Raw genomic sequence first — 17,363 nt, forward strand, 5'->3', positions numbered from 1 at the left:
ACCACCTCTTAACCGAAAAAATGCAAGAAAACGCTATGCGGATCCATTTCACCGACTATATTTTTTGTTTCCTTCTCTTCTCCCACGATTTTTATGCATATGAGTTACCATTTTCCCTCACTTCCCATTAATTCACATAACGTTTTCATCCATTTTGTAGTTAAGAGGTGGTAAAAGACAATTTTCATTTTATTTTTAGGTGGTAAAAAACAATTTTTATTTTTTTAGGTGGTAAAAAACAATTTTCCAATTTTTTTAGGTGGTAAAAAACAATTTAACCTTAACTTTTCAACCTAACATAATTAACTATTGCAAAATTATTACGAAGTAGATGTTTACGGTCAATGTTTTGAATCATTCGAGAAGTTAATTATATCAGCTAAGTATAACTATTACCGTAAAAATAAGTTAAATTTTTTTTACCACCTAAAAAGTTGACAAATTGTTTTTTACCACCTAGAAAAATAAATAAAAAATTTACCACCTAAAAATTAAATAAAAATTGTCTTTTACAACCTCTTTAACTACAAAATGAACGAAAACGTTATATGAATTAATGGGCTGTAAGGGAAAATGGTAGCTTATATACATAAAAATCATGGGACAAGAGAAGAAAATAAAAAATATAGTCGTTGAAACGGGTCCGCATAACGTTTTTGTCCACCTTGCCGGTTAAGAGGTGGTAAAAAAAACAATTGTTATTTACTTTTTAGGTGGAAAAAGACAGTTTTATTTGTTTAGGTGGTAAAAAACTATTTATTAATTTTTTCAGGTGGTAAAAAATAATTCACCCGTAAAATTATGAAGATTGTAATCTCGCGTGTCAAAAAAATAACAAAGTCTTCTTGGCGACATCGAGTGTCCTAAGCAACACTTTTGTATCGTCGTAAATAATCCGGTGATACAACATCATTTACTTATATAAGTTTATGTTTCATAATACAGCAAATTTTCCAAAAAAAACTGGCTCCGTTACCATTTACGAAAATACAAATGTTTGTCAATTTCGTTATTTTGACTTTAACCGAAACATTCATCTCCCGCGCATTTATAATTTTCCCAAATGTTTCTACCAAAATGATTAATTTTTCTACCATCATATCTACCAATTGTATTAATAAATTCTGGCAATGCAGTTCACCGCTTTCATTTTTGGGGATACAAAGATTGCTCGGTACTCCCAATATTCTTAATTTATTTGTGTGCATGATAAGTTACTTTTCTATCGACATAATTAATTTGTCTATTAACGTTATACTTTGGCCATAAACATCTATAGAGTTATATTATTGTGCTTCCTTTGTCTGCCCTTATTCGTTTCCATGTATCCAATTTTTTGCTCGATTCTTCCAGTCTCATGCACCGAATCTTCATATTCTATAGTTCCTCTGTGTGAATGTTGTTTAACTTTTAACCGACATAATTAATTACTGTAATAACTTAATTCGTTAAGAATTAGTTGAGATCGGATTACATTAAAAAAAAAAATTATGTTGCGTCTTGCTGTTACCATTTTCAAATATCCAAAGGTTTCTCTATCTCGATATTTCGACTTTAATTGTAACCTTCATCCCCCGCACGCAGTTATAATTATTAATCATTACTTTTTGTAACTTCCATTTAACTTTTCTTCCACCATAATTAAGTTCTCTAATTATATTAACACTTTTACCATCATACATAGGTTCCTCGATGGGCAGCATCCCTGCTAGTTGAGATTTTTTCCATACCCGAGACCGTGGTTATGGATCAAGAGACCCTTAACTACTCATGCCAACCTGAATTGGTACATTCATAAAATGTGGCAATGGAGTTTACCTTTTTGATATCTAGGAGTACAAAGATTTATCTGCCGCTGGAGTTTGCATGGGTTCCTCGATGGGCAACATCCCTCCTAGTTGAGATTTTTTCCATACCCGAGGCCGTGGTTATGGATCAAGAGACCCTTAACCACTCATGCCAATCTCAATTGGTATATTCATAAAATGTGGCAATGGAGTTTACCTTTTTCATATCTAGGAGTACAAAGATTGCTCGTTACTCCCAATGTTCTAAATTTTTTGTATGACTGACAAGTAACTTTTCTACCGACATAATTAATTTGTCTAATAACATTTTACATTGGCCATTAACATCTACGTGTTACTATATTGTACTTTCTTTTTCTCCCCTTATTCATTTTCATGTATCCAAATTTTCGCTCGGTTCTCCCAATCTCGTCAACTGAATCTTTATATTCTGTAGTTCCTTTGGGTGAATGTTGTTTCACTTTTCAACCGAAATAATTAACTATTGTGATAACTTAATTCGTTGAGAACTAACGGAGATCGAATTACATTAATAAATTCTGTTGCGTCTTCCCGTTACCATTTACGAATATCCAAATCTTTCCCAATCTCGTTATTTTAACTTTGAATGTAACTTTCATCTCCCGCGCAGTAATAAATTTTAATAATTCCTTAAGTGTAACTTCTATTTAACTTTTCTACCACCATGATTAAGTTTATAATATAGTAACACTTTTACCATCATATCTACCAAGTACATTAATAAATTGTGGCAATGCAGTTCACCACTTTAAATTCTGGGGATACAAAGATTGTTTGATACTCACAGTATTCTTAATTTTTCTGTATGAATGATAAGTAACTTTTCTAACGACATAATTAATTTGTCTATTAATGTTATACTTTGGCCATAAACATCTACAGGGTTATAATATTGTGCTTCCTCTGTCTCCCCTTATTCGTTTCCATGTATCCAAATTTTTGCTCGGTTCTTCCAGTCTCGTCAATTGAATCTTCATATTTTGTTGTTCCTCTATGTGAATGTTGTTTCACTTTTCAACGGGGCTTACTAAACCTCACCCTAGTATTACTCACATCTCTTTTAACCGTTCTATTAAATGACCCAACTACTCTTTTTATATTTCTTCCATCTTTTACACCTTGTACCCCATTTTAATTAACATACAATCAATAGTCAATAAACTAATCAAATAAATAATTATTACATTTTTCTGAATTCTACATTAAATTACAAAACACTAATTAAAATCACAAATAAAAATTGAAATAATTTTTTTATTATTTTAACATGGAGACTTCCACGGTATGAGCTTCTACCGTGGTAGACTACTTTTGTTTGAGCTCCTACCATGATATAAGCTCAAAGACTAGAAGTCTCAACCATGGTTGAAGCTCAAATCGTGGAAGTCTTTGTAAGTTTTGTTATACAAAAATATAATTAATTATTAAGTTTTGTTGTACCTAACTATATGATTGTTAAATTTAATTAATTTTTTGCTTGGTACCAAATTCTTTTTTGAAAGTGATGTTTTCTAACTACCTATTCTGACGGGATCCAAATCACTCTGTGTGAATTTTTAGAATTATCTGAAGTAGCCAAAACTTTTTTTTTATCTAACTATATGATTGTTGCTGTTCCAAGTTCCAACCGAAGGTTATGACGATTCAAAAAAAAACTATATGATTGTTAAATTTACTTAATTTTTTGTTTTTTTTGTTTTTAATAACGAGAGGATAATTTATAGAATTCATTATCTTATGAAAAGTGTGATGTTGAATTAGTTTTAGATAATATTTTGGAATTTGGATCAAAGGGGTACATAAAATACAAATTCAAACTATACAAAACTTGGCACTTAGCGTTCAAGATTGTCATATGTGCTGGTTTATTTTTTTCACTGATTTTTTATATAATTCGTAGTTGTTTTGAAGGACTTGTTATGGACACTGGGAAAAGAAAGAGACTGGAATTGGAGGAGGAAAATGTTGGCAAATATGTTTGGCCATGGTGTGGTGTCATATTAAATATTCCTAATATGGCTGTAGATGAAAAGTTTTATGAAAAAGATGGTTTCAACTTACAGGATGAGTTGACAAAGATGGGGTTAAGCCTGAGAAACATCATCCTGTTGTTCGGCTTGAATGGTCATTCTGGTTCTGCTTTAGTGGAATTTGGCAGGAATCGGTCGGCGTGGTTCGATGCCTTGGCTTTTGATAGACATTTCAAATCAAATGAGCATGGAAAACTGCATTGGAAGTCCGATGATGACAAGTGCAAATGTGGTCTTTACGCCTGGTTTGCTAATATTGATGATTATCATTCACATGGCATTATCGAAAACTTTTTAAAGAATTATGGATCTTTGAAGAGCTCCGAAGTTGCGATAGAAGCTTCTGATACCGTTGAATTGCAAGAACATAAGAAGCTTTTGCAGGAAAAGGAATGCAACATTATCCAGGCTTCTTTATCCTTAGAAAAGATGCTGGATGAGAGTGACAAGCTTCACAAGTCATATAATGAAGGTACTTTCTAGTTTGATACTATGTTTTGATAGTAAGTTTTTGTAGATTGACAGTATTCATGACTCATGATTGACAGAGATGGTGAATATTAATATGAATACTCGAGATCTTTTGAAGATAACTTCAAATAAGCATGCTCAATACATGCAATCTTGTAAACAGCTACAAAAGCGTAGGTAAGGAGTTTTTAAAAGACAATTTGAAGAATATGATCGAAGTGGATGATCCTCGTGGTAAATTACTGCAACTTGAGTGTGAGCTTCAGGGAAGAAAAGAAGATTTAGAGGATGCTCAATCTACAAATGCGGCTCTAACTAGGCTGCATTGCTTGACAAAGGACGAGCTCATAGATGCCCGTAAGAAGATGATAGATGTATGTATTAAATGCCACGTTTATCCTGTTTCTTATTCTAACACACACACAATGACACAACAGTTTAACTAATATACGTTTACTTGTTGAATTCAAGGTTCTAAAATCATCTAGAGGCCGATGCATGGTTGGAAATATTTGTGTTAAAAATATGGGAGAACTGCCCAAAGATGTCTTTATACAGGCTTGCAAGAAAAATTGTCGGGGACAAAAACCAGATCAAAAAGAGACTAAAGAACTCTATCAGTTGTGGGTTGGTTATCTTGGGAACCCCCATTTTCAGCCTTTTAAAATGGTTCGGTTAACAATGAATATAAGGTATGTGATGATACAAGAATAAGATTTTCACTATCCTGACCTCTTAAAAATTTGAACACTAACCAAGTTTATATTTACATGAAGTAATAGATGATTCGAATGAGAATTTGATGAACTTGAAGAACCAGTGGGGTAATGAAGTGTATGGAATTGTAACTACTGTATGAACTATGACTAATAAGAACAATAATTAGAACAAGCTTATCTGTAACAATGTCGTGGCGTGACACCAATCACTGCCCTAAAGTCGAATTTGCCCCGCTAAGTACACGCGGACTCGTAGCAACCGACCCCCAGGGATACACGACTCCAATCCTTCTGTGTACGACGAAGAACTAGATTGGGAACACCCTTAAGCAATGCCCAGAACAATGGAGGTTTTGTGTTTTTATTTCGGAAAAGAGGAGAAGAACCAATTTTCTGTGTGTTTTCTGTGGAAAAAGATGATGAATTTATAGAGAGTTTTTGGGAAACTGTAACAGCCATAAACGGCTAGTGGAGCAGTTACCGGAGTAATGGGGAACTCCAACAGTCATAAAACGGCTAGTGGGGTTAATGGAGCAGTTTCCAGAGTTAGTGGGTTGATTAAGTCTCCTGACTTAATCAAACTGCCCTTGACCAAAAAGAATAACCCGGTCCACAAAACCCACCCCACGCCCGCGAACCGCATTCGCCAAGTACCAAGTACCAAGTACCAAGCCCGAGCCCGGCCCGGCGCGCGCGCGTGTGTGTTGTGACCACCCATGCCACTCTCAAGCACTCTTAAACAAATGATTAAAGGGTAGTGCAATATATAAAGAAGGTAGTATGTGGGTTTTTTTTATCAATGTGGGACAATTGGTTTTTCATTCTTTTGAAGCATTCCTTTTTTTGGAGGAACAAACTCCAACATTCCCCCACATGATTCAAAAGAAGGACGGCTTTGGTAATGAAAGATGTTCTGGGCAAGGGATACTTAGTTTTGCAAGTATCAATGTCTTGTGGACTTGAATTGATACCTAGTGCATACTAGTATGTCATACAGCCATATAAGGTGGATTTATCCTTGAACCCTGCATGGGGATTGTAGTAACACAACAGCGCACCAAACTTTTCTCAAAACAAGTAGTGTTCTCGCGAACTTTAATAGTCAGTGCCCCACAAGTTCCTGGTATTTCATGAACGCTCTAGAGGTCCTAAGCCAGGGGACCTCATAGGGGGTTGGGCGTAGCCCCCACATTCACATAGGTAAGTTCATCAGGTTTATACTGTCATAAACCACCTCAATAGGCTATGAACTTATTAAGAGCTTTGGCTCATCCTTACTCATTTAACAGTAAGACAAAATACTACATCACTTTATTAATAGGAATGGCAGTAGTATACAAAACGCGAGTTCTTTTGTGACTTAGTTTGACCCATTGAACTTAGATTTCTCCAAGATGGGTATCCATCACAATTCACTCCTCAATAGGCTTTAAACCCATTCCTTGTGCTGACTCATGCACCATTTTCTTACAAAGGCCTTTGGTGAGAGGATCTGCAATATTCCTCTCCGACTTTACATACTCAAGTGATATCACATTATTTCTGATCAGATCTCTAACAATTGCATGCCTCACGCGAATGTGCCTCCTTTTTCCATTATAGGATTGATTGTTCGCTACCCCAATCGCAGCTTGTGAGTCACAATGCATGGACACTGATGGAGTTGGCTTCCCCCACAATGGTATGTCAGCTAGCAGGCTCCTTAGCCACTCGGCTTCTTGACCTGCCAATTCTAAAGCAATAAACTCAGATTCCATTGTAGATTTAGCAATACAAGTTTGTTTAGATGATTTCCATGAAATAGCACCACTAGCAAGAGTGAAAACATAGCCACTAGTAGAATGAATCTCATCGTTATCTGACACCCAATTAGCATCGCAATATCCTTCTAAAACACATGGTGTCCTATGATAGTGCAAACCCCAATTGATAGTGCCTTTCAAGTACCTCAATAGTCTTATTAAAGCATTCCAATTATCACGATTAGGACTATGAGTATACCTACTCAATCTACTAACAGCATATGCAATATCTGGTCTAGTATAATTCATTAAAAACATCACACTTCCAATGATCTTGGCATATTGTTCCTGAGACACACTATCACCTTTATTTTTCTTCAAAGTAATATTAGAATCATATGGGGTTTTCGCAGGTGTACAATCAAATTGATTAAATTTCTTTAAAATTTTCTCAACATAATGAGATTGGTTTAAAGACAGCCCATATGAAGTTCTAATAATTTTTATGCCAAGAATAACATCCGCCTCTCCCAAATCCTTCATTTCAAAACAAGAATTTAAGAAGGCCTTAGTTGCATTAACAACATCTATATTGGTTCCAAAAATTAACATATCATCCACATATAGACATATGATCACACAACCAAACTTGTCAATTTTAGAATACACACAAGCATCAGAATCATTAACACAAAAACCATCAGAAATAATAGTTTGATGAAACTTGTCATACCATTGCTTAGGTGCTTGTTTTAGACCGTATAACGATCTAATGAGTTTACATACCTTGTTTTCCTGTCCAGGAGCAATACATCCCTCTGGTTGCTTCATGTAAATCTCCTCTTTCAAATCACCATTCAAAAAAGCAGTTTTCACATCCATTTGATGCACAATAAGATCATGAATAGATGCAAGTGCAATTAAAGCTCTAATGGTAGCAACCTTTGTCACAGGAGAATAGGTATCAAAGAAATCTAGACCTTTCCTTTGATGATGACCACCAACTACTAATCTAGCTTTAAACTTGATCAAATTTCCATTAGTATCCTCTTTCTTTGTAAAAATCCACTTACTTCCTAAAGCTTTACAACCCCTAGGAAGTTCAGTCAAAACCCAAGTATTGTTACTCATGATAGACTCTATCTCACTATTTATGGCCTCTAACCAGAAACTAGAGTCAACAGACCTCATAGCCTCCCCATAGGTCCTAGGATTTTCTTCTAAAATAAATGCATCTATCTCATGCTCATTCAGAAACTCATTTTCAATAAGAAATGCAGTTATGAAATCAGGACCAAAACTAGACTCAGTTCTAGCTCTCTTACTCCTTCTGGGTTCTACATTAGATGATGCAATGTCATGATGCACAACAGAAGAAGATGGAGATGGAACAGGTAAACTTGCTTGCACATTCAATTTCATAGGAAAAATATGCTCAAAAAATTCAACATCCCTTGACTCACGAATTGGACCAAAACCAGATGCATCCTTAAGAATGAGTCTATATGCAGCACTGTTAGAAGCATAACCAATAAAAATCCCATCAACAGTCTTAGGACCAATCTTACTCCTTTGGAAATCAGGAAGTCCTATTTTTCCTAGACACCCCCACACTTTAAGGTAACTCAGGTTTGGTTTAAAACCTCTCCATAGCTCAAAAGGGGTTTTATCTAGTTTTTTATGGGGAACACGATTAAGCACATAGCAAGCAGAAAGAATGGCCTCACCCCACATGTTAGTAGGCATACCCGAACTAATAAGCATAGCATTCATCATATCCTTAAGGGTTCTATTTTTCCGCTCAGCTATTCCATTTTGTTCGGGGGTATAAGGAGCTGTAGTCTCATGAATAATACCATTAGTTTCACAAAATTTCTTAAGGGGATTGCTATCATACTCTCCACCTCTATCTGATCTCAGCCTTTTAATCTTAAGGTTTAATTGGTTTTCAACTTCAGCCTTATAGATAAGAAACTTTTCTTCAGCCTCATCTTTAGTACTCAACAAATAAACCTTAGTAAATCGGGAAAAATCATCAACAAAAGTAATATAGTAATGCTTACCTCCTCTACTCATTGAATTCTTAAAGTCACCTAAGTCACTATGAACTAACTCAAGTAAAGAAGAAGTACGAGATACACTTTTGTTAAACGCTTTCTTAGGGTGTTTAGCCTCCACACATACTTCACACTTATCGAAAGAAGTATTGCTAAAGTCAGGAATTAAACTAAGTTGTTTAAGTCGTTTAACAGATGCAACATTCACATGACCTAGTCTAGAATGCCATAAAGAAACAGACTCAGCAATATAAACAGAAGCAGTAGGAGTTTTATTATCAGAAACAACATCAAGCACAAACAAACCCCCATTACAAAATCCCTTTCCCACAAAATCCCCATTTCTGGTGAGTACAAGTTTATCAGATTCAAAAGTTAATTTGATGCCAGCTTTGTTCAATAATGCACCAGAAATGAGGTTTCTGCGAATATCAGGTACATGTAAGACATTTTGCAAAGCAATGGTTTTTCCGGAAGTTAATTTCAGAAAAACCTTTCCTTTGCCAAGAACACTCACAGTGCTTGAGTTGCCCATGAAGACACATTCTCCTTCAGAAACTTTTTCGTACTCCTTGAACATCTCCTTGCTAGAACAAATATGACGAGTTGCACCGGTATCAAGCACCCATTCTGTTACGTTGCTCACCAAGTTTACTTCCGACACCACAGCAGCAATGATTTCATCCTCAACAAGATTGGCTTGAGCTTTATTCTCCTTTGCTTTGTTGTTTGGTCCATGCCTTTGTCTGCAATCTTTTGCAATATGCCCGAACTTACCACAAGTGAAGCAGTTTCCCTTGAATTGCCTATTTCCCTTGAAGTTGTTGTTGGCTTGTCTGGTCCCATGAAGTTGATTAGAACCTTTGCCTTTCGAACCTTTATTATAACCTGCATTTTTAGATTCAACAAGGTTAGCAGTAGAAGAGGAATGATCCTGAGATTTCCCTTTGGTTTGGATGCGATTCTGCTCTTCTATCTTGATCCCAGAAACCAACTCTTGGAGGGTGAAATCCTTCTGTTTATGCTTCATGGAGTGAACATAATTCTGCCAGGAAGGAGGTAGTTTTTCAAGAAGACAATTGGCTTGAAACTGATCACAAAACTTCATTCCTTCAGCAATAATATCAGCACATAGATTCTCATACTCATGTACTTGATCTAAAACAGGCTTATCATCAGTCATACGAAAATTTAACCAACGAGAACAAGCATACTTCTTAGTCCCAAAATCATCAGTACCATACTTAGATTTCAAAGCATCCCAAATATCCTTTGCATTCTTTGACTTACTATGAATCATGTAAAGGGAAGTAGTCATATAATGCAACAACATACCACGACAGGTCTTATTATCCTTATCGAAATCCCTAATAGAATCAACAGGGGCTACATCAATAAGGAGAGTATAATCTACCCCAATTTGACCCAAGAAAAATTCCATTTTATCAGACCACATCCTATAGTTTTTCCCATCAAAATGTTGCATTTTCGACATATCAGGAATGAAAGCATGGGAAAGCATGGATGAGGAAAGGGGTACCGCAGTAGGAATATTACCAGCCATAATTCACGAAAAGAAAATAAAATTCGACTTTAGATTGTATGAACTATGACTAATAAGAACAATAATTAGAACAAGCTTATCTGTAACAATGTCGTGGCGTGACACCAATCACTGCCCTAAAGTCGAATTTGCCCCGCTAAGTACACGCGGACTCGTAGCAACCGACCCCCAGGGATACACGACTCCAATCCTTCTGTGTACGACGAAGAACTAGATTGGGAACACCCTTAAGCAATGCCCAGAATAATGGAGGTTTTGTGTTTTTATTTCGGAGAAGAGGAGAAGAACCAATTTTCTGTGTGTTTTCTGTGGAAAAAGATGATGAATTTATAGAGAGTTTTTGGGAAAATGTAACAGCCATAAACGGCTAGTGGAGCAGTTACCGGAGCGAGGACCGAGGCCCGAGGCCCGAGGCCCGAGCCCGAGCCCGGCCCGGCGCGCGCGCGCGCGTGTGTGTGTTGTGACCACCCATGCCACTCTCAAGCACTCTTAAACAAATGATTAAAGGGTAGTGCAATATATAAAGAAGGTAGTATGTGGGTTTTTTATCAATGTGGGACAATTGATTTTTCATTCTTTTGAAGCATTCCTTTTTTTGGAGGAACAAACTCCAACAACTACTGCCTTGAAGGAAATCAACGAATTCAACCCAAGTGGGAGGTACATAACTCATGAACTATGGAATGTTAGAGAGGCTAGGAAGGCTACCTTGGCTGAAGGGATAGATTTTCTATGCCATAATTTTGGTTTGGAATATTAAAGTGGAAATTATTAATTCTGGGGAAGTTCACTTCATCACGGATTCAGATTGTGTGTTGAATGCTTATAAGACTCATGAATTGGATGTGACTGGTCTTAAATAGAAGCATATTTAATTTTTTAATTTTTTAATTTTTTAATTTTTTAATTTTTTAATTTTTTAATTTTTCAATTATTTAATTTTTTAATTTTTTAATTTTTTAATTTTTTAATTTTTTAATTTTTTAATTTTTTAATTTTTTAATTTTTTAATTTTTTAACTTTTTAATCTTTTTTATGCAAGCTAGCATGGTAAGTTAAATTAAAAAGTGTTGTTAGCATGGTAAGTTAAAATTTAAGTTTTAGCATCAATTATTTGGATTCTCTAGCGGTGTAAGACTTGTTGCGAATCTGAATTAATGACCACTTTCATCCGTGACATAATGCATGGCTTTCCAAAATGCACTTTTGCGAAGTGGGTTGTGCTAAAAATTTCCTATTTTAATGCTCTTTAGTGGTGGCACTGGAGGGTTATATACCCAGTGGGTAGATATAGTAATGTCCCGCAACTGCATTTTGCACGATTACTAAACAACATACAAAAAACAGTGGTGCATCTTTGCTTGAACACTACATATAATTTCATGTATCAAATATCTGTAGCAAGGCCGGTTATCAATCAGCGTATATTAAAATCCAAGCTTGGCGGCTAGGAACCAATTATGTCGGTGGAAAAATTACTTAGATTCGAATTCCTACACAGGAATGATAAAAGTTGCAACCGGTTGCGTTAAAAAATACTAACAAATAAGCCTTATTGACGAGATTTGGAACACTTCGGATCTCTATAAAGGGTAACGGAAAGGCGTAATAAAAGAATGTATTTATATAACTAGAAGTGTTTGGGCTCCCAATTGATTCTCACTTGGGCCACTAAGTCCAAAGCCCAATGGCTCTAAACAAACAGCATCAAACCCACCAATGGCTAGTCAGCCATCCATCAAGGCCCAAGGCCCAAAAGCAATAAATGACCTATGGGCATTTATTATGCAAACACTATAAATAGGCCGCCAAGGCTCACACCTGAAGGTACGTCCAATTTACCGCCTTAAGACTACTCTTCTAGAGAACTTCTCTCTAGAATCCGAGCATCATTCTTACTTAGGCATCGGAGGGGCTTTCCTCGGAAACACCCCCGAGGCTAGTAACTTTGCTCTTGTGCAGGTGAATTCGGACTCCACTCATTCAAACAAGCAAGATCTTCAACACATACAAAAGGGCCTTCATTCGAAGCCCATTGTTTCCATCTTTACAACACCGGAACAATTTGGCGCCGTCTGTGGGGAAGAACACTTCAAAGCCTTTGAAAGACATCAATCACCTCTTTCCGCGAAAATGGTGAACGATGTTGTTAACAACAATGACGACGATATGATGGTGCGGTCAGATTCAGAATCTGACCAAGAGGGGCACCCTCAATCGATGGCGAGGTCACAGCCAAGCAGAGCTACGACCGCCACAAATGCAGGACCTCCGATTCCAACTAGGGAAGAGCTCACTGCGGCCATGACCATCATGCAAAACTTCCTCTTCAATGAGAAGCAGCAAGGACTGGCAAATGACCGCAGAGAAGAGAGGAGGACCAGGCGAAGGCTGAACGAGCCACCCAGTGCGGAAGTGTCCAGACCCGAACGAGAACTCCTTCCCTTGACAGGTACACACTTGACGTCGAGGTGGGTGGAAAGCACGTGGGACACCCAAAAAAGGGCACAACAGCAACCAGATTGGTTTGCGAGACCATCGCCTACTCCAACAGCTCTCCAAAGCGAATCAACTACTCGTAACCCTCGGGTCCGAAGCTCGGTACTTAGCAGGTTGAGGCCCTCGGTCCACTCAAGGTTAAGACCTTCGATCCATACGAGACTCGGGGTAGGTGAGTCGAGCAGATCTGGCGAACGACCCGAGGTCAGTAGCCGAGAAAGAAGAAGAGACAGGAGGCATGATCGAACCCCTAGCCCCCATCGTACGCCCGAACGTTCTAATCACAGAACCTCGGCAAACGAAGGCATCAGGGCTAGACTCGGGAAAAGAATCATGACTCCTACGTCATCCCCTTTCTCGGACGAGCTGATCATGGAAGAAATACCGAAGGTAAGACTGCCAGCTCACCTAACCTACAGCGGAATCACAGATCCGAGGGATCACATCATCTCCTACGAGCAGCAAATGTTCTTGAGTCCCTACTCCGAAGCATGCTGGTGTAAATACTTCCCAACCACGCTAACCGGAGTGGCGGGAGAGTGGTTTAGATCGCTGCCGAAGGGATCGATCAAGAGCTGGAAAAAGCTGAAAAAGAGATTCTGCACACAGTTCGTGAGCAACAATCGCCCCGAGCGAACCACAGCAGAACTGACCTCAATCCAACAAGAAAGAGACGAAAGTCTGAGAGAATTCATGGCCAGATTCATGAAGGAATCAACAAACATACCAAACTTGCAGCCAGACGTGGCCATCTTCGCCTTGAAGCACGCGCTCCAGGAAGGGAAGTTCCGTGACGAACTCTCAATGAAGAACCCCTCCAGAATAGCTGACGTGCTCCAAATGGCTGATGCGTTCATCAGAACCGAAGAGTTCAACAAGGCCGCTGCAAGACTGAAAGGATCGTCGGATCCGAGAGACACAAAGAATACCCAGAGCAAGCCCGAGGGCGGCTCAAGGAAGGGGAAAGAGAAAGTAGGAGCTAGAGAGATGAGCCCGAAGAAAGACGGGAGAAGGGGTGAACTTCAACCCAAGTACACCAACTACACTCCACTAGCTCTGCCCCGAAAGGAGATATTCAGCCTCAATAGAAATGACGAAAAGTGGAAACTACCTGGGAAGCTCAAGTCCAACCCAGCTCGGAGAAACAAGAACAAATGGTGCGAGTTCCATGATGACTTCGGTCACCATACCGAAGAATGCAACTCGCTGAAAGACAACATTGAGGACCTCGTTCGCCGAGGCTACCTGAAACAGTACTTGTTAGACCGAAGGGAGGAGAAAGAAAAGGCCGCAAGCGGCAAACAACACGAGCAACCCCAGAAAAGGGTCTACGAAGCAACAGGGCACAAGAAAAATGACATCCTAGTGGTGTTCGGGGGACAGAAGTCTGGCCAGGCCAGCAAAAAACACCTAAGAGCCCTCTCCCATCGGGTCAACTTCAGCGCGGTGGGAGACAACCAGCCACACCCCCCGAACATGACCTTCACTGCTGATGATTGCTTCGGAGTCCAGTACAAACATGACGATCCTCTGGTCATCTCCATGGACCTCAATAACCACAACGTACATCGAGTGTTAGTCGACGGAGGAAGTGCCGTCAATATCATCTTCAGAAATTGCTTCGAGCAGCTGATCCTCGAAGAGCCAGAGGAAGCACTGACGAAAGTCAGTTATCCTCTGATCGGATTCAACGGATCCGCAGCTATCCCTCGAGGAAAGATCACCCTGCCAGTCACAGTGGGCGAAGGCCAGGCAGCAAAAACCCTTCGGGACGAATTTTTGGTGATGGACTGCGACTCCGTATACAACGTAATCATGGGGAGAACCATGATTCACAAGATGCAAGCAGTCCCCTCCACATACCACCAGCTGATGATATACGTCTCGGATGCAGGATTCGCCGAACGAATCAGAGGTGATCAAGAAGTGGCGAGAAGAACCTGCCACACTGCTGTCCGAAAGCCCAAACTAGAAGACGGCCCCGAGGAAGAAAAAGGAGCTAAGGGAGAGGAAAGCGAGGCAAAAAGGAGAAGAGCAAGCACGAGCAGCTTGTCTCCCGCAGAAGTTGATGCCCGCCCCGAAACCCTATCTCCCGAACCAGATCAAGAAATGGAGGATATCTTCCTCGAAGAGGATTCAGACAGGAGCGTCCGAATAGGCAAGGGCCTAAGCTCGGGGCTCCGAATCGATTTGGTCCGATTACTCAGGGATCATAAAGACATCTTTGCATGGTCAGCAGCAGATATGCCAGGGATAAATCCGAAGCTGATTTGTCACAAGCTGGACGTCAACGCTGAAGCTCGGCCAGTCAAGCAAAAAAAGAGGAACTACTCCTCGGAGAAAAACAAAGCCATCGCCGAGGAGGTGAAAAAGTTGCAGGAGGCCGGATTCATTGAACAATGCATGTATCCGAAATGGCTGGCCAACGTGGTGATGGTCAAAAAAGCGAACGGCTCCTGGCGAATGTGCGTAGATTTCACAGACCTGAACCGAGCCTGCCCCAAAGACTGCTATCCCCTGCCAAGGATAGATCAATTGGTTGACTCCACCAGCGGCCATGCACTGCTCAGCTTCATGGATGCCTTTTCAGGCTACCACCAAGTATTCATGCACCCCGATGACAGAGCAAAGACAGCGTTCATCACAAGCGCAGGAGTGTTCAACTACAAAATGATGCCTTTCGGCTTGAAAAATGCCGGAGCCACCTACCAGAGGCTAGTTGATCACGTCTTCGCCGACCAGAAAGGGAGGAATGTGGAGGTCTATGTGGATGACTCCATCGTAAAAAGCATCAAGGAGGAAGACCACGTTAAAGACCTGGCAGAGACCTTCGGAAATCTGAGGAAATACAGCATGAAGCTGAACCCAAAAAAATGCGTCTTCGGGGTGAAGTCAGGTAAATTCCTCGGATTCATGGTGAGCGAAAGAGGAATTGATGCGAACCCGGACAAAGTCCAAGCGGCATTGGATTTACCCGAGCCGAAGACCAAGAGAGATGTGCAGAGGCTAACCGGCAGGTTAGCCGCACTAACAAGGTTCATATCAAAGGCCTCGGATAAGGGAGCCCCCTTCTTCAAAGCACTGAAACCAAAGAACCTCCCCGGAGGAGAAGCAGAACCAGTCAAGAAAAAAGGGGTCCCGAGGAAAGTGGATCCCGAACTGATATGGGAACAGGAGCAAAAAGAAGCTTTTCAGCAACTCAGAGCCCACCTAGCTCAACTGCCGACACTGGCCAGACCGAAGGAGGGGGAAACCCTGTACCTATATGTCGCAGTTAGCCCTGGAACCGTCAGCGCAGTGCTTCTTCGGGAAGAAGAAAAGAAGCAACAGCCAATCTACTTCACCAGCCGAACACTCACAGGGGCCGAAACCCGGTACCCACTCATCGAGAAAGTCGCATATGCAGTAGTGGTAGCTGCACGAAAACTGAGGCCATACTTCGACTCCCACCAGATCACAGTGCTAACTGACCAACCGCTCGAAAAAGTACTCGACAAAATAGAGAGGTCAGGAAGATTGGCTGCCTGGGCCTTCGAACTATCAGAGTTCGGCATCAAATATCAGCCGAGGACAGCAATCAAAGCACAAGCATTGGCAGACTTCTTGGCCGAGTGCTCATACCAGGAAATGTTGGATGATACGAAAAGCACTTGGGAGGTCTTCACTGACGGATCTTCCACAATAAACGGCTCAGGGGCGGGAGTTGTACTGATCCCCCCGACGGGGAAAAGCATAGAGTATGCATTGAAGTTCGGCTTCAAAGCAACCAACAACGAGGCCGAATACGAGGCCGCAATCGCAGGGATAGAGCTTTGTTTATCCCTGGAGGCCGAACATGTTCGCCTCAAAACTGATTCCCAGCTTGTAGCCAACCAGATCCGAGGGGAGTATGAGGCCAAATGGCCCAGCATGACAGCCTATTTAGCAAAAATTAAATCCTTAACATCAAAGTTAAGATCCTTTGAAGTCATCCTCATTCCCCGAGGACAGAACACGCAAGCAGACGCACTGTCAAAACTCGCAAGCTCAACACTCATCGACCTAAACAGGTCGGTCCACGTGGAAGTTCACCAAGAGAGAAGCATCGACTTGCTACCCACCACAGTATGCAGCTTGCGTTCCGAACCTAGCTGGATGGACGCAGTAGTTGCATACAAAGAAAGGGGAGAACTTCCCGAAGATAAGCTGCAAGCGAGAAAACTGAAAAGATTCAACAGATGGTTCATCATCAGCGCCGAAGGAGAGCTCATGAGGAAATCATTCTCTGCTCCGCTGCTAAAATGCGTGGGTCCAACAGACGCTGACTACATCCTAAGGGAAATCCACCTCGGGATATGCGGAAACCACATTGGAGGTAGGACATTAGCACATAAAGCCCTTCGGGCTGGGTACTGGTGGCCCACTATGGTTTCCGAGGCAAAGCAGATGGCAAGGAAATGCGAGAAATGCCAA

The 17,363-nt window shown here is 40.3% G+C and overlaps 1 protein-coding gene across 1 annotated transcript; it reads left to right on the forward strand.

Annotated features, from left to right (window-relative positions):
- The first annotated feature begins 3,748 nt into the window (after positions 1–3,748).
- On the forward strand, positions 3,749–5,538 carry LOC130471628 (factor of DNA methylation 3-like). The gene is made up of 4 exons (XM_056841865.1): positions 3,749–4,331; positions 4,508–4,704; positions 4,802–5,022; positions 5,481–5,538. The coding sequence occupies exons 1-4, from the start codon at positions 3,749–3,751 to the stop codon at positions 5,536–5,538; spliced, it is 1,059 nt and encodes a 352-aa protein (XP_056697843.1).
- The last annotated feature ends 11,825 nt before the right edge of the window (positions 5,539–17,363 follow it).

The sequence above is a fragment of the Spinacia oleracea genome, chromosome 4, assembly GCF_020520425.1.
Source record: "Spinacia oleracea cultivar Varoflay chromosome 4, BTI_SOV_V1, whole genome shotgun sequence".
Taxonomy (NCBI): Eukaryota; Viridiplantae; Streptophyta; class Magnoliopsida; order Caryophyllales; family Amaranthaceae; genus Spinacia; species Spinacia oleracea.